The sequence below is a fragment of the Odocoileus virginianus genome, chromosome 14, assembly GCF_023699985.2.
Source record: "Odocoileus virginianus isolate 20LAN1187 ecotype Illinois chromosome 14, Ovbor_1.2, whole genome shotgun sequence".
NCBI classification, from domain to species: Eukaryota; Metazoa; Chordata; class Mammalia; order Artiodactyla; family Cervidae; genus Odocoileus; species Odocoileus virginianus.
In genome coordinates, this window is record NC_069687.1 from 63,131,104 (window position 1) to 63,157,107 (window position 26,004).

At 46.8% G+C, this 26,004-nt stretch overlaps 2 protein-coding genes and 1 long non-coding RNA gene across 5 annotated transcripts in view; 1 reads left to right on the plus strand and 2 right to left on the minus strand.

Moving 5' to 3' along the window:
- The first annotated feature begins 19 nt into the window (after positions 1-19).
- On the plus strand, positions 20-1,812 carry LOC110148234 (uncharacterized). Its single transcript, XR_002317116.2, has 3 exons — positions 20-200; positions 323-571; positions 1,106-1,812. It is a non-coding gene; the product is annotated as an uncharacterized lncRNA (long non-coding RNA).
- A 5,416-nt stretch (positions 1,813-7,228) lies between these two features.
- On the minus strand, positions 7,229-14,015 carry RPL26L1 (ribosomal protein L26 like 1). 2 transcript variants are annotated; one of them, XM_020910148.2, is made up of 4 exons: positions 13,909-14,015; positions 13,337-13,513; positions 8,274-8,414; positions 7,229-7,550 (listed from the first exon to the last, which is right to left on the minus strand). In XM_020910148.2, the coding sequence occupies exons 1-4, from the start codon at positions 14,002-14,004 to the stop codon at positions 7,422-7,424; spliced, it is 543 nt and encodes a 180-aa protein (XP_020765807.2). In that variant the 5' UTR covers positions 14,005-14,015; the 3' UTR covers positions 7,229-7,421. The 2 variants fall into 2 exon arrangements, with proteins under 2 accessions (XP_020765807.2, XP_020765809.1); XM_020910150.2 differs by having other exon boundaries at positions 13,905-14,006.
- A 7,427-nt stretch (positions 14,016-21,442) lies between these two features.
- The window catches only part of ERGIC1 (endoplasmic reticulum-golgi intermediate compartment 1), a 111,989-nt gene continuing 107,427 nt past the window's right edge, over positions 21,443-26,004 (minus strand). For both annotated transcript variants that reach the window (XM_020910147.2, XM_070476831.1), the window contains exon 10: positions 21,443-23,337. In XM_020910147.2, the coding sequence (XP_020765806.1) occupies positions 23,230-23,337 (108 nt within the window). In that variant the 3' untranslated portion in view covers positions 21,443-23,229. The remainder of the gene's footprint in view (positions 23,338-26,004) is intronic.

Below are 26,004 nucleotides of genomic sequence, written 5' to 3' on the forward strand. Positions count from 1 at the left end.
ACCGCGCGCGGGACTCCTCCCCGCCCTCCGCTGGGAGACCGTCGGGCTCCAGATCTGTAAGCGTCTAGAGCCCCAGAGCTAGAGGTGTGTCATCAGGGGCTCAGCAAAGTTCTCAGATAAGAAGGTGGCCCTTGTAAGAAAAGTGTAGCTATTTACAGCGTTATCTTCTTATGCAACAAGCATATATAGAGAACTTCAGAGTAAGTTTCTGTTCAGAATTCTGTGTGGTAGCCACTGGGTCATAGGCTTTAAGTGCTTGAGTTTCGTTTTGAACACCTCACGACAGCCTATGGCGCCGTTAATTGTTATCCCCACTTTGCAGGTGAAGAAACTGAGGCCCAAGAAGGAGGTTAAGGATCTTGCTCAGGGCCACATAGCTACTAAGTAGCAAAGTCAAGATTCAACCTTTGTTGGTGTGATTTTCAAGGCCAGTGCTCTTAACTACTGACCTAGTGAATGACGTGGACTGTGCCAGGTTTGGAGGATTACAGGAATCAGACACCTACCCACAGGGAGTTCACAGGCTGGTGAAAAGACGGACTTTGAGCAGGCCACTGAATGCAGTGTGAAGGTAGGTTGGCCACTGTGCATGACTTCTACCCCTAGCCAGTCTTGAGCTGAGCCTTGAAAGAGGAGTAGGGATTAGCCAGGGTAGTAAGAAGAAGGTGACAAGGAATTTCTGATGCTTGCCAAGGATTTGCACATATGTTCAGTGTGTGTGACAGCCTTGGAACAGAAGTGAAGAGAAGTCACTCAGTGTCCGACTCTTTGCGACCCCATGGACTGTAACCTGCCAGGCTCCTCTGTCCATGGGATTTTCCAGGCAAGAATACTGGAGTGGGTTGCCATGCCCTTCTCCGGGGGATCTTCCCAACCCAGGGACTGAACCCAGGTCTCCCACATTGTAGGCAGATGCTTTTACTGTCTGAGCCGCCAGGGAAGTACAGTTCTCAGAGAAGTTGATAGAGCTTTCAGGCAAAAGCAAGATGGAAAAAGCAAATTTGTAAACCAACCCAGTGTGCTTTGCCCTGGACCCTGATTTCCCTGTGATAGTCGCATTTCCCTACTTTGAATTACCTCCTGATTTCTTTCCTCATTCAACTAGATTGAATTCTTGGATTAAATGGGAAGCTGGACCAAAGATCTTTGACAACTCTTCAAACAAGATTTCAAACCTTTTACCTGAAGGAAAAGGTAGAAAACTAGTTGGTCTCGTTTGTGCTCACCCTGCCCCTTCCCAACAACTCAGTCTCAGCAGAAATTCTATTGTTCTTAAGTTCCATTCCAGGCACCACCTTCACAAGACCTGTTTCATTCTGTTAATGCATGTCATGTGGCCTTGTACTTTTTTGTGTGTATAAATCAACTAACCCTTTAGTAGAGGGCAAACTCCTTGAGAATGGGCGCTGTTTAACTGATCTATCTTCCTTAGAAGCATTTTATGCCTAGAATGTGCTCAATAAACATTTGTACAACTGCAATGAATAGTTAAGAAAGGGTGACATCAGCCAGAACTAAATTAGAGAAAAAAGCTTGGTCTTTCTTCCCATTTCTCTTTAAAAGCTTATTTCTAGTTGCTCCTATAAATACACATAACATGAAACATACCTTCTTAACCACTGTTATGTGTATACTCCTGTAGTGTTAAGTATCTTCACACGGGTGTGCACCAGATCTCCAGGACTATTTTATACCCACCAAACAAGTCTCCATTCTTCCCTCCCCTGGTTCCCGGCAACCATCATTCTACTTCATTGTTTCTATAAGCTTGACTACTCAAGATACCTTATGTAAGTAAAATCATAGAACATTTGTCTTTTGGTGACTGGTTTATGTATCACTGAGCATAATGTCCTCGAGATTCATCCATGTTGTAGCACATATCAGAATTTCCATCCTTCTTAAGGCTGAATAATATTCCACTGTATGCACATACCACATTTTGTTTTTCCATTCATCCATGGTTGGACAATTGGGTTGCTTCCACTTTTTGGCTATTGTAAAAAATTTCCCCCATTCTTAAATTAATGCAGGTGTTTTCTTTTAAGTTGATCTTGGTAAGTCTACCTTTTGCTTCACCTTCTTGGCAGCCTCTCTGAGAAGCAGATGTCAGGAGCACAGGCATGTAGCTGTTCGTTCAGACAGACACCGGGCTGAAATTTGTTTCAGCCGCTGTGAAAGAGAAAACACTTTAATCTGGGTATTTCTATATGTGGGCTAGTATTGGCCAATAGCTCCCTCTATCAGTCAGTCTGTCAAAAACATTTTATTACACGTTCAAAGTGAAAGCTGTGGAGAAGGCCAAGAGCTAGGATTCAGTGACCCTCCAAATGAAGAAATATTCTCTGCCTTCAAGTCTCCTGCAAGAAAAAAATGAGACTTTGGGCAGCATGGTCCCAGGACTGCTGGAGAGTCCTAGAGACTCTCCTAGTGGGTCGGCCAGGTCCTCTCTTTTCTAACTACCAATCCATGTGACACTGAATTTGACACTGAATTTTCTTCCTTTGCTTCACCCAGAACATCACAGCAATGGGTTGATTGCAGAAGCATTATAAGAATCCATTTGTTTTCTACTAAGCCAGACATAAAGAACTGTGCACAATGTCACTCTTTTGGCTACTTTTTTTGGTTTTATTTTGGGAAAGGTAGTTATTTTCCATAAAAACATTAACATGTTTTTGATTTATTATTATTTTTTAAATGGATTAAAATAAATCTTACAATGTTAATGTCTAATATGGTAAATTACTTTGATAGATGTAATCCACATAAGAAAAGGTCTTTGGGTCCTCGGTAACTTTTATTTATTTTATTTTTGGCTGAGCTGGGTCTTTGTTGTTGCAAGCGGGCTTTCTCTAGTTGAAGTAAGCTGGAGCCGCCCTCCGGTGGTGGTGTGCGGGCTTCTCATTGCAGTGGCTTCTCTTCGGTAGAGCCTGGGCTTCAGGGCGCGTGGGCCTAGTTGCTTCGCAGCTTGTGGAATCTTCCTGGACCACGGATCGAACCCGTGTCCTCTGCATTGGCAGGGATTCTCAACCACTGGACCACCAGGGACGTTGCTCAGTAATTTTTAAATTAGAGGAAGAGTCTCAGAGGCAACCTCAATAGGACAGAGTAAACAAGAGTGGGCTGAAACGTTACCATGCACACCCCACGGAGCTCCTAAACAGGAACACGGGTTAGGAAGCCACATCGTAAAGCTCCTTTCCAAGCTGATTGAGAAGGCTGGAAGTTAGTGGAGAGAAGCGGAAACTAGCACAGTTTCCTGCTGTTTACTCCGCTCACATGTAGAGAATATGCACTGAGGGCTGACGCCACTGATTAAGGCAGCTACCATTTTTTGACGGCCACTCGTCAGTCATGAAACAAGGTGCTTTGAATTACCTGTCTCACTGAGTGCTCACAACACCTAAATAGGTGTTATTAAATTCATTTTACATATTAAGAAAGGGAGGCTCAGATTTGTGATTTGCTCAAAGTCTAGCTGTTCTAAGAGAGAAAACTGGGATCTGTACGTAGGTCTTTGTAGCTCCTGCTCTTCTAGTAAACCATACTCCCTCTTCTATCTCAAATAGTCAATCACACACACACACAAAACCCTTAAATTATACACTACTTTAAAAGATAGAGACATCTAACGCATAAGATGAGACCTTTGAAAACCTGTTGTAGAATTAGCTGCCCTCATATTAGGGATAGGCTAGGATGTGGTTGATTTAGTTATTTCTGATGGACAAATAATATTTTACTTATATTGATGCGTATTTTTTTTGTAATTATGGTGTTCAGGAAATAAATCAACCTCATATAGCTATTTAAATTTGGATGACCTGCCATTCTCATGAAGACTTATTCATGGACCAGACTTTAGTAAAAACCCAATCATGTATGTATAGAATATTTCTAGAAGGATACAAAAGACTGGAAACAGTGACTGCTTCTGGGGAAAACTGAGTGACTAAGAGTTAACGTGACAAGGAAACTTACTTTTCACTGTGTACCTTTTGTACCTTTTTATGTTGTACTATATACGCATGTGTGCGTGCTAAGTCACTTCAGTTGTGTCTGACTCTTTGCAACCCTATGGACTATAGCCCGCCAGTCTCCTCTGTTCATAGAAAGAACAATGAACAAAGACCCAGGCCATTACCAGATTGGGACTGCTCAACTCTGTAGTCTATAGCATCAGCAGAGTACAGAGGACTCTTGGTTAGTAAAGTTCTGCCTGGTTCCCAGCTCTGATTACTTCCTTGCTTACCCAACTCACGTGGAAAGCCCTGTAGCTAAACATCTCAGACCCTAGTGTACTATGAAAGCAGACACTCAGAAGGAGTTCTCTGAAGTGTGAAAGTTTGGAGTCTTTCCAAAATAACAGGGGGACTCACTCATGTAAGTTGACATCTACAAATTTGATGAAAAGGTCGGTAGGAAACTACTTAATTCAAACTCATTCCAGGAAACATGCTAACCCCCCCTCCCCAGCCTGAGCCCATCCAGCAGGCATTCTACCGTCCCAATTTCCTGCAGCAGCCCAAGCACAATACTGCTGCCGTCAAACCCTCCCGATTTGGTCAAGAACCGGCATTTATCCAAACTCCCTGGAGAAAAACTTTTCCCTCTACTCCTGCAGACAAACCCACTACAGTGTCCTCAGAAAGACAGTAGCTATCGCTTGCTGAGTTCTCTATGCTCTACACACAGTATCCCAAGTTGTAGGCCTTGACAACTCTATTTGGTAGGTACTCAGTTCATCTCCATTTTATAGATGACCATACAGGCCCAGAGAGGTTAGGCCATTTGCCCAGGGTCACACAGCCAGGAGATGACAGAGCTGGGATCAGCTCTCAGTTGATGCCGAATTCCTGCTCTTGATCATGCACTGTTATTCACATGACTGATGATAAGAAGTTTGGTATGATTTGGGGGAGATTACAGTTCTCAAAACTCTTATCTATCACTTGAATATGTTGCTGAAAAGAAACCAAATCTGATTCCTAGGAAATAATCATCATTTAAGTGTAATGGTGAGCATAATGGTTGGAGCCTAGGGCCCAGACCAGGAATCAGAAGATATCTTACTATAAATTTAACCTAGTTTGAAATCTGACTTTTATTCAAATCTGGGGGCCTAAAATATGTTATTAAGAGTGAAGACAAAAATTAAAAAAACAAACTCCAGTCCTTACTGGTTGACCTATTCATTATGCCTGCTAGACATACGGCTCAGTATGCTAATATAGTCACCATGTTTTGGGCACCTACTATATTTTATGTGCTGTGATTTGTATATATCCTGATACACAATTTCCCAAATTTACCTAGTCCTAAGTATCATACAAGGGCCATGTGAAAAATACACATGCATGCAAGACCCAAAGAGGCCTCTCTCTTCAGACCTACTGCATCACAGAATCTGCAGGCAAGGAGGTAGAGACTATTAGCAAGCACCCATACTGACTCCTAAAATCAGGGGGCCCTGGTGGACCAATATTTTAATTTTCAGTCTTGAAGATCAGTGTTTCTAGCTTCTTACATAAAATAGGGAAACAGAGGCTCATAAACAGGGCTGTCCAAAGACCAGAACAGGACTTGATTCATCTGACTCCAGAGCTGGTATCATTCTGCTCACTCTTAAATCAATGCTGCAGTCAGAACATGCATATTGAGTTGTGGTTTGTGATCTTATTGACCTTCTGTGAAAAATCATTACTTCTTTGAGTGCAAGATGAATGTTAGAATTGGAAATACTGAATAATAATAGCAATATTAGAATTTATACACTCATACTTTCAAAGTCTGCTCAGAAATAGCCCATTTGATCCTGGCATTTTATTTCTGCATTTTCCGTGAGACAGAAAGGCAGTGCAAGTATTATCTTCTTTTGGCTGTGACAGTAAAGAATCTGCCTGCAATGCAGGAGACCTGGATTTGATCCCTGGGTGGGGAGGGTCCCCTGGAGAAGGGAATGGCTACCCACTCCAGTATTCTTGCCTGGAGAATTCCATGGACAGAGGAACCTGGCGGGCTACAGTTCATGGGGTCACAGAGTCGGACACAACTGAGCGACTGACATCTTCTACTGAGAAAATGGAAGCTGAGATGAGCAGCTTGCTCAAAGGCCTCTGACCATCCAGTGGCAGAGCTGCAATTGGCACTTGAGGGCTGCTGACAGTCCTGTTCCCACTACAGCACTATTGATACAAACACATAAATTCTTCTGTTCCGTACATCTAGGCTCTTATCAGACTCTGATAAAGGGTTGACAGGAGTATATTCCTGTCAATCCCCAGAGGGGACTGACGCGGGAGGTCAATGACCATTGATGCACTGAGGCCTGGATTCAAATCCTAGCTCTCTCTCTTACGCTCTCTGGGATTTGGGCAATTAACCTAAACTCATTTTCTGCAGCAGTCAAAATGGAAAATAATGGAATCAGTCAACATGTATTAAGAAACATCAGTGTCAGATAAACCCTGTGTTACTAGAGAGCCATAAAGGCTGTTTGATGCATTAATCAATAGATTGTTTACCACAGGGGCAAGGGAAGATTTTAGATGTGGCTCTGAAGCTAATCTTAAGGAATGACTAGAAGTTAGATTGGAGTCCAGTGAGGACAGGAAAAGTCTCATCTCCGCACACCGATGCTGCGCAGGCTGAGGGCCTCATGCAGCCAGATGAAGCAAAAGGTCTGGATTTCTCTGTGCTCTCATTACATTTTATATGTTGGAAATTAATTTTTAAAGTTATGAAAACAATAGGACAAAAAAAAACTCTGTGAACCAAGTCAAGCCTTGCCTGTAGGCCATCAGTCTTCTGAATCATCTTCAGGAGAGGGCATTTCAGTCACACGGAAATAGCACCAGTGACATCAAGACTTGGGCTGGGCAGCCGGGTGCAGGAGTGCCAGGTCCCTGGGTTGGGTAGGGTGTGGAGGAGAGGGAGCTGGCCAGAGGGCAGCCTGGCAGGCCACAGTGGGAGCGCTGAGCGGCGCTGCTCTCGGTGGGGCCTGGTGCCTGCCAGGCCGATCCTGACTTCCGTCGAGCAGGGCAGACCTCTGCGTCAGGAACAGAGCCCTGTCCTGTCCACCCCGTCAGCATGAGGGTCTAAGCTGGAGCAGGGCCGTCTTAACTCACAGCTCCTGCTGTGCTGCTCTCTGTAGGTTAAAAGTTGGGGAATGGAGAATTAAGGTGGATTTTACCTATAAAGGAATAAATACCAATCAGAACAAGAAAACATTTCCAATTTTTATTCATAAAATTATTAATCAAAACAGCAGAAGTGGATTTACAGAGCCACATAAATAATAATAACAAAACAGGAAGGAAATAAAATACTCCAGAGAGAGACATCTTGAAAAGTTTTAAAGGCCTACACGCCAGGCAAAAAAACCTACAGATAAACCACGGTTGTGCAACAGGGTATATTCATTCCTGCATTTTCTCAATAAGTTCCTCCTTATATTTTCCTTTCTCTTTCCCAACCTGTCGAGATTTGGCTTTGCGTTCAAGAATTTTCTTCCGATCTTTGTCCAGTTTTAGCCTGGTGATGACCACCTATTAGGATGATAAAACAAACAGATCTTGATTTCTTTTTTAAGGGGAAAGTACTTAAAACCATAATTATCTCACACAGTGGATGTTTCCTCAACGATAGCAGCTTGGGTTCCTTCTTCTGCTACCCAACCTCCTACCCCTAACTCCTGTGGGTCTAGGGACCATTTACATAGTTCAGTGATACAAAGATCATTCAGGTTGTAGAAGATTATACTATCAACATGGATGGTTTGTCTATCATCCCTTGGCTGGCAAAATGCAAAAAAATACTGCATTCTCACCAGCTACTAGGCGATACAGAGATCACACAGGTGAGTGAGACCCAACCATTCTGCCCTTAAGGATCTGAAACTCTGGAGGAGAGACTCTACAGCGTATAAGCTGGAAGCTGAAGAGAGGAACGGTCAATTCCACTAGCTGGGAGTGAGGGCTGAAGGAAGAGGTGTTCTCTCCAGTCCCTCTGCATACTCCCTCGTGGTGAAGTCCTGCCTGCAACACTCTTGCTACCAGCTTGTAGATGGGCCATCACCAAGAATGACAGAACACACAAGAAAAGAATCTGGATCCTTGATGCTACCCCTAGCCAGTGAACCAACCAAGCCTGCCTGACCTGCCTCTGAAGTCCTTATCGCATCTGCCTGTGTGGGCAATGCTGATATCCAGCAACTCCAGCAGGGATGCTGGGGTACACAGCCACGACCACTGTGTGGCCCCGGGCCATACCTTACTTGGGTGAATGCCCACGTGGACAGTTGTGCCATTAGCCTTCTCACGCTGCACCCGTTCAATGTAGATGACGTATTTCTTTCTATACACCTGGACTACCTTGCCAATTTGCTGACCTTTGTAGTGTCCTCGAACCACCTAAGAGAAAACACAGAAGTCAATTCTCCCCATTTCTAATGCTTGAATATCACAGTGAGGAAACTAATGATCAGGAACATACAGGCGAACAATGAAACTTTTTGCACAATAAACAGATTAATCTTGGCAGTCAAAATCAGCCTTTTTTCCCCCTGGTATAAATCTGCTCTGTGTTATTATTCTAAGTCAGGTGGAAGTTCTTCACCTGGATTTTTTTCTTCTCTTACCTAAACAAAACATTCCTTGAAGTAGGATGGTCATCACACAACTAGTCCTGAGAATAAAACTAACACAACATTGTAAATCAACTACACTTCAATTTAAAAAGAAAGAAAGAAATTATATTGAGATTCTCGTGCAACCATCTAAAGCCCAGGTTTTCAAAAAATAATTTATGACCTAGGGAAATTTTTCAAGATATGACCTTTAAAAAAAAAAAAAGATATGACCTTTAGAGAAAAAAAGAATACAAAGCTAAACACAATACAGTCTGAATCTTGTGCATATATGCTTCATATATATGGTATACACAAGATGAAAATATATCCCAATGTCAATAATGGTTGCCATTAGGCAGGAAGTAGAATTCTTAATTTATATTAGTCCACATTTCAAGATTTCTACAGTTAATACAAATATTTTATCATCATAAAAAAATTAAAAAGTCAAAATATTGTGGGCTATTTTCACACACTGTTCATACTCCAATTCTAATCTAAAAATCAACTAGATTATGGTTTTCCTAAAGGCACGAGCCTATTAAACAGCAGCCACATAAGCATAGAGAAAATACCACATGTAAAGAAATGGAGAATCTCAATACTCCTTAAATGTCTACCTACATTGTCCAGCTTACCAAGGTGATTTTCAGGCTGCAAAGGGAACAGCCTTGCATGCCTCACTGTAAATCCATCACAGTCCGCATGACCAGAGACCCTCGTGTGGAAAGTCTGCGAAAAGGCTCTATTAACTAGCATCATGACTAAAGACAGATGTTAAAAAGGAGTCAAGGGAACATACCTGTGATAAAAAGCAGATTAAACACTAGACCTAGTGAGGAAGGAGATGGGATAAGACTCAGTCAATGGACTGAAAGTTGAGGGGACCAGGTGGGATGACATCCAGGGTCCAGGTGTGCACCTGGATGTATGGGTGTGCCTTTCCCAGAGGCATGGACATAAGATTCCATACACGGCGGGAAGGCCCACTGGGCTGGCAGCAAGGGCTTGAGAGTCATCCGCAGAGATGGCAACGCAAAGCCTGATTTTACTCAGGGAACTGCTGGTGTGAGACAAGGGCAGAATGTAGAAATCTAAGAAAAGCCAATGTTTTGGAAGGGTTTACAAGAGAGTGAAGTGGTCTGAAAGAATGGGAAACCAGGGAGTTTCCCTGGTGGCTCAGGGGTAAAGAATCCGCCTGGCTATGCAAGAGACACAGGTTCAATCGCTGATTTGGGAAGATCCCACGTGCCACAGAGCCATTAAGCCTGTGGGTCACAACGACTGAGGCCCTTGCACCTGGAGCCCATGCTCTGCAACAAGAGAAGCCACCACAATGAGGCCCACCTACTGAAACTGGAGAGCCGTCCCTGCTCGCCACAGCAGGAGAAAAGCCCACACAGCAATGAAACATATACCACAAACAAACAAAAGGGAGACCAGCGAGTATGGTGTTATAGGAGCGAAGAGAAGGTCAGATGCTGTGGAACAGTCAAGAACTGGAAAGATAAAGTAACATGACAACAAGCTGGTCACTGGTGGTCACGGCTACAGTGCTTTTGGTGGAGCAGAGGGATGAAAGCTGTTTATGGTAAGGCCGTGAATTCACCAGAGGTGAAAGATGAAGATGAAAAGACTGGCCCAAGGAGCTTGGATCTGAAGAGGATCAGAAAGAGAACACGTGCTCTACGGGGATGTGAGGTTAAGGGATAATTTTTTATTATTTAAGAAGGGGAAACATTACTGTGCCTAAATGAACAAGTATGGAGGAAAAGGTAAGGCAGCTATAGAGAAAGGAGATAATGGATAGAAGGATCTGAAAAGGGGAGAAGAGAGTGGTGGATGTCACATTCAGTGGCAGAGGGAGAGCTTTAGATAGAAACAGGATTTATAACAGGAGAGAATGAAGACAGGAGGGGTGGAAATGCAGGTATTAAGCCAGAAGGTATGGAGCCAGGAGCTCTGGAAGTTCCTAGATGATAGTTTTAATTCCCTCTGTAAAGTAGCAGGAAGACTCAGCTACTCAGAGAAGAGGCAGGTGAGACTTAGAAGATATCAAGAGAAAAGGCAGTTTTAACAAACCTACTTGGACTATTTTACTTTCTTGGCATGCTTACCCTGTCATGACCTCTAGAGTTAAGAGACCTGTATTCCTGGCCTGGACACTCATTTTCTGTATTATTCTTTATTATTTTACCTGAGTTTCATTGAATTCATATCTAAAAAGGAAACAGTTCATGCCCACTTTTATCTCACGTTCCAATTCCATCCAACCGTTTTCATCCGTTTAATAAATATTGATTGTGCCCCTGTTGCGCCAGGCTCTGCACTGAGGTCAGAAAAGTTCTCTGGCCTCAGGGAGCTTGGTCTGATGAGTAGTAAGCAGTTAAGAGGTAAACATACAAATATATGACCCATGAACAGGGCACAAGGGAAAATACTGAGATGTAAGACCTGCAAAGTGAGGAGTTAGGCAACGGGGAGGAGAGCGCTCCAGACAGAGGGCGCGTTCTAAGGACCCGAAAGGACTGATGGGTTTGATGCACAGTGTGAGTGGGGGGCTTATAAAGTGAGATGAGGCTGGAGAGTTAGGCCTGGGCTGGATCACTGGAGCCTTATCAATGATTTAGATGTAACAGTTAGCACATCAAGCACCACTGACAAGTTTTAAGTAGGGTCTGATTTGCAAATAATGCCATCTGTATAGAATGGATTAGGGTAAGAGGGGAGTGAAGATGCTTTGAACTAAAATGGAAATATAAAAAAGTGTCAGATTTAAGACTTATTTTGAAAGTAAAATCAACAAGACATAGTGACAGAAGAGAGGGGTTAGGGAAAGTTAAGAATAACTTAAAGGTTTATGGTATATACAGGTGGGGAGATAGAAGCATCACTTATTGAGGTGTGAAAGATGGGAGGAGAATCATATTTTAGAGGCAGTGGGAATGTCAGGATTTCATGCATAAGAAGCTTGAGATGTCTGTGAGATATCCAAATAAAGATGTTCAGCAGGCAGTTAGATCTTAGGTCTGTGGTCAGAAAAGTGGTTTGAACCAAGATATAAAGGAGGAAGGTGTTAGCATAGAGCAGATATTTAAAACTCTAGGTATAAGTATTACCACCTTGGTAGACAATGTAGGCCAGCCAATGGAAGACCAGGTGCAGGCCCTGACAGACTCTAGCATTTAGGGATCAGACAGAGGAGAACTAACCAGCAATGGAGGCTGGGAAGTTGGAAGTACACTGTGAGCTTGAAGTGTCAACAGAAGCTAAAAGAGAGACTATTTCAAGAAGTAAGGTGATGCCACCCATGCCAAATGCTGCTGAAAAAGTCAAGGACAGTGAGATGAAGATGGGACCACTGAATTTAGTCATAAAGAGATTTTTGGTGATCTCAGCCAAAAGCAGTTTCTCCAAAACAAAGAATCCAGGTTTTCTAGGTCTCACAAAACTGAAGAATCTGACAACTGAAGAGTCTGCGTATCCCTAACTAGCACCTAAAGGCATTTGCAATTCCCCCATTCTAGAACATGTCTGATGGCAAGGATTCAGAAGAGAAGAGCTGAACCATACTTCCAAATTATTTTTTCCACTCTATTCCTGTTACATTCTCAACCTAACTTATCTCCTGCTTCCGATCTTTTCCTCCTCAAACCGTCCAAGTCCCAGTCCCCTAGAGATACACTAAATTCCTTACTTCGTTCTCTAAAATAATGGTTCTCAGTTGGGGGAGGTTGTCAGAGGTGAATTTCACCCCCAGGAACAATACCTGGAAACACTGACAGTCCTGGTCACCCTAACTGTGCAGAGCTGCTACCGGTACCTAGTAGGGGAAGCCGGGGGTGCCGCCAAACATCCCACAGTGAGTGGAGGAAGCCGGGGGTGCTGCCAGACATCCCACAGTGCGTGGGGGAAGCCGGGGGTGCCGCCAGACATCCCACAGTGCATGGGGGAAGCCGGGGGTGACGCCAGACATCCCACAGTGCACAGGAGAGCTCACCACAACAAAGAACTACCCAGCCCAAGAGGGCAACAGTGCGGAGGTCGGGAAACCCCTGTTCTCAAACATGAGCCCTACTGCAACAGGGCCCCTGTGGGTGTTGTTCACCACTACAGTTCCAGGGAATGGTGCCTGGTCTGGTAAGTGCTCAATACCTATTCCTTCAAGGTGTGAATATAGCTCCAATCTATCTTACTCACCTTCACTTCCCCTTCTCTACTACACATTCTAAGCTCCAGTCAGAGAACAGACAGCTTATACTTTTTCAAAATTTCACGTCTCTGATTTGCTGTTGTTTCACCATTCTCCCTGCCAAATCCAGCACCATCAAATGTTCAGCTTCTACTAAACCTAATTTTGCCAAAACCTTACTCTTATTCCAACACCTTCCCCTGCAAAGATCTGCCCTGAGCAGTGTCTGGGAACTAGCAACCTCTGGACTAAAAAAAGAAAGCAAAGCAAAACTTCTCAAATTATTATTATTAAAGAATTGAGTTGGAATGCTCTAAATTAAGCTGGGCAGGCGGTCCCTGGTGACTCTGGGCCCCAACTCCAGTCACCTGCAGGGTCACATCATCTGCCCCGGTCCTGAGGGCGTGTGAGTCTCTGACTCCTCTACACGTCCAGGCACTGTTAACACTCTCCGGCAAAGGCGGCGCCCGAGCGCCACGCAGGTCGGTAACTGGTGCCCGGGAGACAAGTACCTGGACCTCGTCGTCCTTGCGGATGGGCATGGAGCGGACGTTGTACTTCTGTCGCAGCTCCTTGGAGAGTGGAGACGACATGATTTTCCTGCGCACGTGGGAGGGGGCATTGAAGTGACGTTTGCGGTTTTTGCTCCGGTCCGAGGTCACGAAGGGGTTGAACTTCATGGTGTTCGCCTGCAGACAGAGGCAAAGGAGGGAGCGAAGGGACGCTTGGTGGGGTACCAGGGCCTTCTCTCCATCCGGGACACTTCGCTACTCCCCGCCCAGGGGTTCTAGGGAGGTGGCCTCGGCAGGAGACTGAGGGAGGAAAGCGAAGGATATGAAAGGTCCGGGTGTTACACAGACCAGGACGAGCGCGGAGGGCGCATGCTTAACTAAACGGGAGTGGAGAGGGGCGGCCCTGGGGCCTTGAGGCTGAGGGACGCGGGCGCAGACTGCAAAAGAATGCACGCTTGGGGGTCACGCAGAGAGATCTCTAGGGCGGCGGGTAGACCCCCGGGCAGGCAGGATTGAGCCCAGTGGAGCGGAGGGCTTCGTAGCCGGAGAATTCACCGGCTCCACTCACCTACCGAGCGACAGCCGAGTTCAGACGTTGCGCGCGTAGGGACGGAAGTGAGGCTTCCTTGCTGCGCAAGCGCAGAAAGAAAACAATGCTCCATTCCCATCAGAACGAACCTGAATAGCGCCCCCTGAGGCTTGGGGTGGGATCGCAGTGGCTCGTTTCCAGGGACCCTGGGTGGCCAGGCTGCGCCGGGGATCAGGCCCGGGACCCGGTGACTTGGTGCTGCCCGGGAGAAAGGGCATTTTGTAGGGCTTGCAATAAGGCCTTGTTGATGTTCTCTGGATGTGTGTTTTGGTCGCTCGGTCGTGTCTTACTCTTAGTGACCCCATGGACTGTAGCCCATGATCCTCCTCTGTCCGTGGGGATTCTCCAGGCAAGAATACAGGAATGTGTTGCCACGCCTTTCTCCAGGGAGTCTTCCCGACCCAGCGATCGAAGCTGGGTCTTCCGCATTGCGGGGGCAGATTTTGTATAGCAACCATGGAAGCCACCTGTTCTTTTTAAAGGTACATTATTAATAGTCTCTTTCCTACTCAAAACTCTTTGCCCCCCCCGTTAGCCTCCTCACAGGTTGTTTAGGCATATGATCGGGGTGGTTAAACACTGTGGTGCTTTAAATGCAATTGGCTGACTTGCTTCTTCACAATCACTGAGAAGTCTGTTCAAAATGCAAATTTTCATGTTTCACCACAGCCCTACAAAATCAGACAGTATTAGGTCGGGGTCAGGGGCTCTGAATTCAGAGCAAGCACTCCCCCTCACAAAAGACTTTGAGGTGCCCCACTCTTTGAGGGACATTACAAACCAACCATTTGTTTTTGCAAAACTTCCCCCCAGTCTTTTAGCCCAATTTAGAAAAGCTGGGGTTGTAGAATGACACATGAACTCAAGTGGCTCTTCAAGTTGCTGAACCTTAGGGGATGTCTCCGTTTCCGAGCCTGTTTCCTTATCTGTGAAATGGGGATGATCTTAAGTAGATGACTAGTTGAATTGTTATGAAGACTAAGTGTGTTAATCTGGTTTCATGTGTTCAAAACAGTGTCTGGCACATAGCACTCAATTACAACCAGCTATTATTCCTAAGGGCTTCTCAGGTAGCTCAGTGGTAAAATAATCTGCCTGCCAATGCAGGAGACACAGGAGACATGGGTTTGATCCCTGGGTCAGGAAGATTCCCCTGGAGGAGGAAATGGCAACCCACTCCAGTATTTTGCCTGGAGAATCCAATGGACAGAGTCGCCTGGTGGGCTACGGCCCGTGGGGTTGTGAAGAGTCGGTCGGGGCTGAGCATGCAGGCAGAGAGATTATTCCGAGAGAGGAGAGGCCTCTTTGTGGGCCTTGCTCCACAATGGCCCTAAGGGCAGGCCGCACCAGAATCAGACTTGTGCCACTGACTCCCAGTGACGCAGACTGTAAGCTTTCTGTGTTGGATCTAAACACGTGCAGTGCGCGTGCGACTGAAGCTGTGCTCGCTCTCCCTTTTCAAATTCCGTGAGTCTTTAAAAGCTCGGTTAACACAGCCAGGATTCTTCCAACTAGTGACCCTGCGGGTTTGGAGCCATGCCCTGCCCGACTCACCCTGGGCCCACCCACCCCTGCCCACCTTGTGCCCACCTCGCCCTGCCTGGTCGTGGTGGAGCTCCTCCTTCCACTCCTGGTAGACACACACACACACACAATTATGCGTGGTGTTGGAGGTGTTAACTAATGCTGTGGTAATCATGATGCAATATGTGGGTGCATCAAGTTAACACACAGTACCTCTTAAACTTTCAAAATGTTATAGTTCAATTATATCTCAATTAAGGTGGGGGTAAAAAGGAAGTCACTTCCTATGGGCAAGGCGGGAGCAAATACCGATATGACTGACTGCACATACGGTCATAGTTTTCAGAGTAGCCCTTAGTGTTCATCAGACCTAAGCACCCAAGAAGTTGTTCATTCATACATTCATTCATTCACTTACTCACTGGCCCCTTCTTGGCTCATTCATTATTTCCCTATCACATTCATTCATTTACCCACACATGCATCCATTTGCTCATTAATTTATTTGCCATGTATGTGATACCTACATGGAGGCACAGGTTTAGGGCTAAAAGCAAAGAGATATGGGGAGGGGTGATATCTGGTCCCTGCTCCCAAGGAGAGCAGGGCCTCAGTGGTGAGGGGCAACCATGTGAGGGTAGATAATTACAACCCAAGATTACCAAGATATACTCACTGTCAGCCAGAGAGGGGGGCCATTTCCTTATCCCCACCCTCTGCCCTCTGCTTCAGTCCTGTCTGACTCTTTTCAACCCCATGGACTGCAGCCCACCAGGCTCCCTGTCCATGGGATTTCCCAGGCAAGAATACTGAAGTGGGTTGCCATTTCCTCCTCCAGGGGGTCTCCTCCACCCAGGGGTCAAACTGGCATCTCTTACGTCTCTTGCATTGGCCAGTAGCGCCACCTGGGAAACCTCTGCCTCCTGTGGCTCAATAGAATTAAGGGACATCACCAGATAAAGTGACAAGAGACTGAGGTTCTGCTGTTCTAATAGGATTTAATAGAATTTAATAGATTTAATAGATAGATGGTTACTATCCTGCCTCATGCCTACCTCGAAAACACGCACAGAGACTGGTGTAAAGCCCTAGGATCTAGCATAGTGCCGGGCTCAGAGGGAATGCCAGGGGAACATTTTTATGTCTCTGAGGCAGACAGTAATGTGGTGGAGAAGTGTGAGAGCCCTGGATTCTGACTGCCTGGGTTTGGCTCTCTACCACTTACTGGCCCTGGAGCTTTGGGTGAGATATTTAGCCTCTTGGTCACTCACTTTCCTCATCTGTCAAATGGGAACAATAAGAGTCCCCACTTCATGAGTCTGATGTCAGAAGTCTATGAACCTTTAGCACAATGTCTGGCACAAAGTACTTAATACATGGTAGAAATAATTTGCTTAATTTTTAGGGCTTTTTTTTTTTTGCCACTTTATGCGGCTCATGGGATTGTAGTTCCCTGACCAGGGATCAGGCCTTCAGCAGTTAAAGTGTGGAGTCTTAACCACTGGACTGCCAGGAAATTCCAAGAACTATTATTTCTTAAATGAGTGAATTATTACAGCTTGTTGTATTATGTTGAGCACTTACTGTCAGACATTGTGCTTTATAAACATTACCTTATTTAATCTAGTAAACAACCCTTTAAAGTGTACCTTTTACAAGTGAGGAAACAGGTTCTGAATGAGATGGAAGCATGATTCGCTATCAGATACCTAATATCATTATTGCTATCTTGCAGCCAATATGATGATGAGGATATCCATTGTTACTAACATAGGAAGGTGTCTGTTACATGAGAAAAAGAGCAAACTACAAAATAATGTTAACAGTATGGTTCCATTCTGTTTATGGAAGAACATCACAAAAGTATTAAAAATGATCCCTGATTAGTGGCATTATGGGTGACTTTATTTTTAATCCTACTTTTATTTACTCTTTATCTTTAAAAAATTTATTGGGTTATAGTTTATTTACAGTGTTGTGTTAGTTTCAGGTATAACGGGTGACTTTAATTTCCTTTTTTTCCCCTTTTTGCTCTTTCCTGCTTTTCCTCCAGTGAGGCTATGAGCATGTATTATTTGTGTAATTAAAATCATGTTGTAAGGGTTTAAAATTTTTGCTGAAGAAGATCCCCCTATGGCATTTCCCTGGTGATCCAGTAGCTAAGACTCCGTGCTCCCAACGCAGGAAGGCCTGGGTTCCACCTTTGATCAGAGAACTAGACCCTGCATGCTGCACCTAAAGGATTGAAGATCTAGTGTGCTACAGCTGAGACCCACCGCTGCCAAAAAAACAAACAAACCTCAGCTCTAATACAAACTATTTTAAAAAAAAATCAAGTCCCCCAGTGTTCAACTCAGCTTTCCTTTGCAGGCTGTTTAAAAGGGAGAAAAGAGAAACCCAAAAGTGCCCTCACCGCTTTCAATCCCAGCCCCTCTTTTTAGGGGGAAAGTGAAAGTAAAGTCGTGTCTGACTCTGTGACCCCATGGACTGTAGCCTACCAGGCTCCTCTGTCCATGGGATTTTCCAGGCAAGAGTACTGGAGTGGATGGCCATTTAGGGGGAGGAGGCAGTTTACTCTTTGGACAGGGATGATTATGGGTAGTAAGGCAGAACGGTACAATTCTTCATAACCCTGGAGGTGTGCGAATCTGGGTCTGAATTCCAGCTTCACCACGTGCTAACTGTGTGACCTAGATGAGTTACTAAGTTTCGGTTCTCCTTTAAGGAGGAGGTAGCTGCCACCTTGTAGAACTGCTGTGAGGATTAAGAAAGACAAGGCCTGAACCAGCACTCCTTGCCCAACCACTGGTAGCTATTACTACAAGAGCTGAGATAAAAATGACTCATTTTGGTCAGAATACAGTGCATGACCTCATCACACAGAACTGACAGAGGACAACTGCTGGGAGGGGCGGGGCAGGGGAGCATCTGGGGTGAATGTTCTCCACACAGGCCCGTCACACTGGCTTCTGTCTGCAGGAGCGGCTAAGGAACCAGCTTCTTAAGAAGGGATCAGGCTTGCCAGTGGCCTGCCATTTGTTTTGGGCAAGAACCAAAAACAAGCTTGTGACGTTTAGCTCTAAAACCTAACTACACAGCTGCCACTTCTAAGCCCCACGGCAACAGCCTACTTCTCCCCAGGCTTCCCGGCTCCACTCCGCCCCCAAGCAGCGTGAGCTCAGCGTGTGAGCTCAGGTGAGCGCCTCACTGAAGCACATCTGCGACTTGGCCCCTTCTGCAGCTGCATCACCTCCCCAGGAGAATCGATTTCTGCCGGAACCACCACAGCCCCCAACCCATCACCTAGCCCACTCTGGGTTTGTATCATAAGCCCTGATTGAGAAATCCTCTCCCATGAAAACACTGTAGTCTGCACTTAGTTAGGTAACCGAAACAACTGGTTCAGAAATCATAAAAATGATACCAGCCACTTCCCTGGCAGTTCAGTGGTGAAGACTCCATGCTTCCACTGCAAAGGGCAATGGGTTTGATCCCTGGTTGTGGGAATAAGATCCAGCATGCCAAGCAGCTTAAACACACACACACACACACACACACACACACACACACAATTACCTTAAAGGTTTTTCATCAACATAAAACGCATGGGCAGCCAAAACACAGTAGCAACCTAAGTGTCCATTGACAGAGGAATGGAAAAAGATGTGGTACATATACACAATGGAATATTACTCAAAGAATGTAATAATGACATTTGGAGCAACATGTCCATGGATGGACCAGAGACTGTCATACTGAGTGAAGTCAGAGAACAAGAAATATCATATGATATCCCTTATATGCAGAATCTAAAAAGAAATGATACAAATGAACTTATTTACAAAACAGAAACAGACTCAGATTTAAAGAATGAATCTGTGGTTACTAGGGGATAGTTGGAGAAGACTCTTGAGAGTCCCTTGGACTCCAAGGAGATCCAGCTAGTCCATCCTAAAGGAGATCAGTCCTGGGTGTTCACTGGAAGGACTGATGGTCAATACTTTGGCCACACGATGCGAAGAGCTGACTCATTGGAAAAGACTCTGATGCTGGGAAAGACTGAGGGCAGGAGAAGGGGACGACAGAAGATGAGATGGTTGGATGGCATCACCGACTCAACGGACATGGGTTTGGGTAAACTCTAGGAGTTGGTGATGGACAGGGAGGCCTGGCGTGCTGCGGTTCATGGGGTCACAAAGAGTCAGACACGACTGAGCGACTGAACTGAACTGACGGGACAGTTAGGGTGTTTGGGATGACATGTACACACTGCTATATTTAAAATGGACAACCAACAAGGAATTACTACGTAGCACAGGGAACCCTGCTCAACACTGAGGCAGCCTGAATGGGAGGGGAATCTGGGGGAGAATGGATACGTGTGTATGTATGGCAGAGTCCCTCTGCTGTGCACTGAAACTATCACAAGATTGTTAACTGGCCGTGTGTTAGTTGCTCAGTTGTGTCCGACTCTTCACAACCCCATGGACTGCAGCCCAAGAGGCTCCTTTGTCCTTGGGAATTCCCAGGCAAGAATACTGGAGTGGATTGCCATTTCCTTCTCCAGGGGATCTTCCCAATGCAGGGATTGAACCCAGGTCTCCTGCACTGCAGGAAGATTCTTTACCATCTGAGCCACCAGGGAAGCCCCAATATAAAATAAAAAGCTAAAAATAAAACAAACAAAAAAAAACATTGGGCCCATCTCTTGACTCTGAGCAAAACTTTTCATTGAACTTTGCATTTCCTCTGTTGGAGTTCTCCTTTATCTTCCCTTTGTAAACCATGTCCTTACATAAACCAATCCTAGGGTTCCAGGTTTCATTTTCTTTACCATGGAATAAGAATTTACACATTTTCAATGTGGATGCAGAATCCTCAAGGACTGTCCTCCCCCAACCCTTTTCAGTCACCTTCTTCACAATGAATTTGGTGGGGTTTTTTTTGGCGGGGGGAGAGGGTAATTGCATGACCCCTGCAGTAGGAGCATGGAGTCCTAACACTGGACCCCCAGGGTATTCCCTGCGTTCAGCAGCATTTTGAGGAGGGGGTAGCCATTCACCTTAACCAGGCCTCTCCAAAGTATTCAGCTTAGTTTTCCTAGATCCTTCCATTTTTCGATCATATTTCACTGGTTAACTGAGGTCCTTAACCTCAAGGCACTGTTGCAGAAATTAAATCTGGTTAACGAAGTCACAGGGACCCCAGGGATCAAACCTGCGTCTCTTGAGACCCCTGCACTGGCAGGCGGATTCTTCACCACTAGTGCCATCTGGGAAGCCCACGCCTCTGACAGCCGGTGGGCATGTACTCCTGATCACGAGCTTTGAGTATCACAATAATTCAGATATCACATAGAATGTTAGGAGAGAGAACACAGAGTGTCAGTGAAGACTTTCTCACAGACGGGTGCGCTCTCACATTCACCTCTGGTATGTTAACCCATGTCCGTGCAGAGAAGGCTCTGAAGCGCCGGGCAGCGGAAGGGCAAATGTCCATGGAAGTCCCTTTTTTACAGGTGGTGAGGGGTCTCCCTTACTTGATCTGGGAATACCTACGTGGAACAAGTACTGTTTTTGAAAATTTACCACGTATCACTCCCTGCATACATAAGCTTGTTCTGATCCAGTATAATTTATTTGCACAAACTATATTCTGCAATAGTGCCTTGAGGTTAAGGACCTGAACTGAGGCTGTGCAACTGGAAAGTAAGCAGATCAGGTTAACACAGCGCAGTAAATCAAGCTCAAATACCTCAATAAAATAAATTTTTCAAAAAAAGAAGAGGAAAGAAAGTAGCCGATTGCAGACCATTCTGTAGGGATTCAATAAAGGAAGGACTGAATCCAGGGGTTCCTGACTTTCTGATCATGCTCACAGATATTCCCCATATTTCCCAGCTTCTCTCCTCTAGGATGAAATTCCATTCTGACTACGATCCCAGCCTCCAGGCTACCCAACCATAAGCAAGTCAAAAGTAACACACAGCAATATTTCTGAAAATCAGCCTTTTAATCTATTTGAACCCAACGAGTGGGGAAAGAACTAAGACATTTTTTCCCCTTGAGATTTTGCTTATAAGAATGAGTCAGAGGTGTCTCTTCCATAGGAAACTGACATCCCCTATGTCCTCAAGGATCTTTTTTTAAAATGCATCAACGTGGGATTTCAATTCACGTGCATGCCACACACTTCCCCAGCCTGCCCTGCCCACTCTGTACAGGCACACATATTCACACACCCAAGGGACTCCTTTTGTAACGGGGGAAGAGAATGCAAAAAAAAAAAAAAAAAAATCCATCTGAGTGGCCACAGATCCCAGAAATAACCAAATACAGTTTACACTTACATCCATCAACTCAAATGCAAAGGGAAGCTTCTCTAATTGGAATCTAGAGCCAAAAATCACAAAAGGCAGAGACTTGAACCATCCATAGAGATAATTTTAAAATGCCTTCTACTGGACACTCCCCTTAATTACAGAAGTATGCAAACAATCTTGATATACATGGAAAACAGTGGGCGGCTCTCTCACTGGGACAGAGGGGCATACCTAAAATTCCCTGGGTGGAATTTGTGCCTGGACCATAGCCCCTCCCTTTCAGGACTAAAGGGGAAGGAGAAGGGGGAGCAGTGGGGTGGGGACCCATGGGGACCCACCCAGGAGCCAGTGAGGAAACAGCGGAGCAGCGCCAGGAGCCAGGACTGAGCTGCTGTGTGGCCAGCCAATGGGGAGCTCGGTGGGGCAGGCGGGCCACAGCTGGGTTCAGAGAGGTCCAAGCACTGTGCGCCCTTGGGAGCCCAAGGTGGACGTGCTAAGATGGGAGATGGGCTGGTCCGCTTGGCTTCTCCCACCTAAGGCTTTGGGACCGCTGGCAGCCATCTGGGAGAGGCCAAGCCATGATTACTTTAGGGTCGCAGAAAATGATGCTTCCCATCTGGACATTGATGCACAAACCATGTCTAGTCCTCAAAGGATGACTTCCCAGTCACAGCCTGCCCCTCCACCAAGCCATGTTGGGCCACACAGCATGTGGGCTGAGGCACATTGGCAGGGGGTGCAGAGGAACGAGATGGAGAGAGGAAGGCGAAGTCGCCAAGCGCCCAGTGACCAGTGGGCAGACTTGAGTCTACGCAGGCTGCTGCCCTGCCACTGGGCATCTGCTTCTGGGGAGGAAAAGAAAGGCGTGGGAGAGAGGGCCTTGAGGCCTGGGCTCGAGGTCAGGCAGGAAGGGATGGAGCAGAGGCGAGGGCTCCATCTAGGGCGCCACGTTTCAGGGGCCTGCCCGGGAAGTACCGTACTTTGTTGAGGGAGCCAGGTGGCAGGTGCCTTTGGGCAGCCTGGTCCAGAATCTGGAGCCCAGGTCTGCAGGCTGCCTGCCCAGGAGAGAACCCAAGTGACCAGTGGGACCAAACAGTGGGCGCTGCGAGATTGTCAAAGCCTGGCTGCGAGCTGGTCAGCATGGATTCTGGGCTTTCCCCCCAACAGGGAGGGGACTGCAGCTCTTGAGTGCGTCCCCAAGCTGTCCTGGCCCTGTCTCTGGTCTTGGGGCTCCTCAGGGAAATAAAGGGGTGCCCCAACTTCAGGCAGTGTAATTTATCTAAAATTAAACTTGGGGAAAAGAGGTAGCGTCGAACCCAGGAGCCACCCCCTCCCTCCCCTCACCCCCACTTTGGGACACAGCCAGATCTTGAGCCAGACAGAGGGTAGGAGGAGACGGGGTGCTGGAGGCAGGGCTGCTGGTCTCCCGGGTCCTTGGCCGTGGGGCCGGGCAGGTCATCAATGCATCTTGCCCAGCTGGATCTTCTTCCAGGCTTCTGAGGCTGTGAAGATACACGAGTCCAGAATGCCAGCCACAGTGAAGGTCCCGCCAATGATGGCACAGATCTGAAAGTGGGGGGAATGGTCAGAGGTCAGTGGGAAAGGGAGCAACAGGCCAGACCTCCCTAAATCACAAGATGATGAGCTCAGCAAGTACTGACGCTCTGACCCGTCATGACCACCCCATGGTAACCAGCGGAATGTGGAACACACCCAGGGCTCAAACAAAAACAATAATAGAAATAATCATTGGACTTCCCTGGCAGTCCAGTGGTTAAGAATCCGCCTTCCTTGCAATGCAGGGGGTTCGATCCCTGGTCAGGGAACTAGACCCCACATGCAGCAACTAAAACCCAGAGCAGCCAAATAAATAATTTAAAAAAACCCTGCTGTCATAAGGGGATGGTCATGAAAGTCCCCTGTATGTCTGTACTTCCTCAATTCACAACAAAGCAGATAGCACTCACACAACACCTTTCTGTGCCAGGCACGGCCTGAAATGCTGATGTGTTCCACCTCACTGCATCCCCAGGCAACTCTAGGAAGGAAGCACTATTCTTACCACTACTGTGCAGCCATGGAAACCGAGGCACAGGGCCACTCAGTCACTCACCCAATGCCACAGCATTTAGTGGTTGAAAAGTAAAAGTCAAAGTGTTAGTCGCTTGGTCGTGTCCAACTCCTTTTGTAACAACCCCATGGACTGTAGCCCGCCAGGCTCCTCTGTCCATGGGATTCTCCAGGCAACAATACTGGAGTGGGCTGCCATGCCCTCTTCCAGGGGATCTCCCCGACCCAGGGCTTGAACCCCGGTCTCCTGCATTGCAGGCAGATTCTTTACCATCTGAGTCAAACTGGAGTTCAAAACTCTCAACATGGCCCTTGGCCGCTTCCCAGGCATGAAGAGCCCACCTCACCAAGTTACTCACTTTGCCCTGAACTTGACAGGACTCCTACTTTTGACACAGCAACATAATGCTGCATTCTCCTCAAATGTTCTGGTCTACCTGTGAGTGCTTTCTGGGGCTAGCAAAGAAACCCAAGTGCCTAAAAGATCGGTAAGGAAACTTTAAATGTACTTCTTCCCTAAAGACATACTTAGTTCAGTTCAGTTCAGTTCAGTCGCTCAGTCATGTCCGACTCTTTGCGACCCCATGACTCGCAGCACAACAGGCCTCCCTGTCCATCACCAAGTCCCAGAGTTTACCCAAACCCATGTCCATCGAGTCGGTGACGCCATCTAGCCATCTCATCCTCTGTCGTCCCCTTCTCCTCCTGACCCCAATCCCTCCCAGCATCAGGGTCTTTTCCAATGAATCAACTCTTCGCATGAGGTGGCCAAGGTATTGGAGTTTCAGCTTCAACATCAGTCCTTCCAATGAACACCCAGGACTGATCTCCTTTAGGAAAGACATACTTAAATCATTCATAAAAAGCAGTGTTACCCACCATGCCATATGCCCTGGAGGGAGGCACCTCTTCGCTCATGTACCCATGGGGTCCAGAGAGGGAAAGAGTTTGTCCAAGGTCACACAGCAAGGGTACGGCAGCGCCGAGTCTGTCTGCCCCCCGAGCTTTCTCTTTTCCCCCCAGGCCACATTTAAGGAGCAGGGAAATGACCACAGGACTCAGAAGAAGCCGCGCTGGGCTGCCCTGCCGGCCCCTGACGCTGAGCACTGGCGGATTCTGGGAGACAGCAGCGCCTCCATGGGTCCTGCGGTGCCACGTGGACGAGGCCAGGAGACACAGCGGAGGCAAGAGGGAAGAGTGCATTGCACCAGCATTTATTTTTGAAATTATATTTCCACCAGATGAGCTAAGCGGAGGCCTGTGAGGCCCAGACAGACACAGTGGGTCTGTATGGATGGGCTGTAAGCAAGCAGCTGGCATTCCAGTAATAACAGCCCCAGAAACCGGAGCAGCCCCCCAGGGAGAGAGGAGGATGGAAGCACTGGGGGGATTATTATGAAGTGTTTTCAGCGGGCAAGGCCTCTCCCCGCCCGCCTCAGAGAATGACGCAGGGCCCCTTTTCAAGGAAGATGACGGCAGGGAAGCTGGGTTATTTCGGTAGAGTGGATCAGATGATGGGCAATTTTATACCACAAAAAGCTTTTAGAGCTTGGATCAGAGGATAGGAAAATGTGACTTAAGTGCAATGGAGCAAATAATAAAAAAATAAAAACTAACCCCACACACATATCTATATTCATCTGCACGCTCTGGAGCCTGTGTGTGTGATGATTCACATACACCTGGCACCCAGACTGAGCTCCTTTCACGGGGCTGGCCCAGAGCGGGAGACAACATGTGCACTGAGGCACGGGAGAAGACGCAGAGCTGCGGGGAAACTGAGGCCCTGGGAGCTCGGCAGGCTCTGTGGGCATCCACGGACGCTGCAGCCCTGTGTCCCCACCACCCGGTGTCTATCCAGGTGCTGGTCACCAGCCAACTGAGGGGATGGTGGCATCTTCAAGGGGGCGGTCCTCAAGAGCTGAGAGAAATCTAGCAGCCTGCCTGATGTGGCCACGGCCCCCCGCTTTCCTAATTCTGCTTTGGCCTGCCCGAGCACCCCACCTCCTCACATCCACAGGGGGTGACTGGTGTGAGGTGAAGCAGGGGTCGTGAGGAGAGGGTCTTGGGGTGCTCCCAGGCTGAAGGGCTCCCTGGATTTCAACAGATGGTGGCCACAGAAACCCCCAGCACCAGGGGCCTGCCACGTCTGGACTCGTCCTA

Bases quoted from the DNA above. Each gene is read 5' to 3' on its own strand.
- RPL26L1 (XM_020910148.2), bottom strand. From the start codon at position 14,004: ATGGGAATGGAGCATTGTTTTCTTTCTGCGCTTGCGCAGCAAGGAAGC. The intron at 13,514-13,908 runs GTAGGTGAGTGG...CTCTGTCTGCAG, and splicing joins CTGAACTCGGCTGTCGCTCG to GCGAACACCATGAAGTTCAA. The intron at 8,415-13,336 runs GTACTTGTCTCC...GTTTTCTCTTAG, and splicing joins GCAAGGACGACGAGGTCCAG to GTGGTTCGAGGACACTACAA.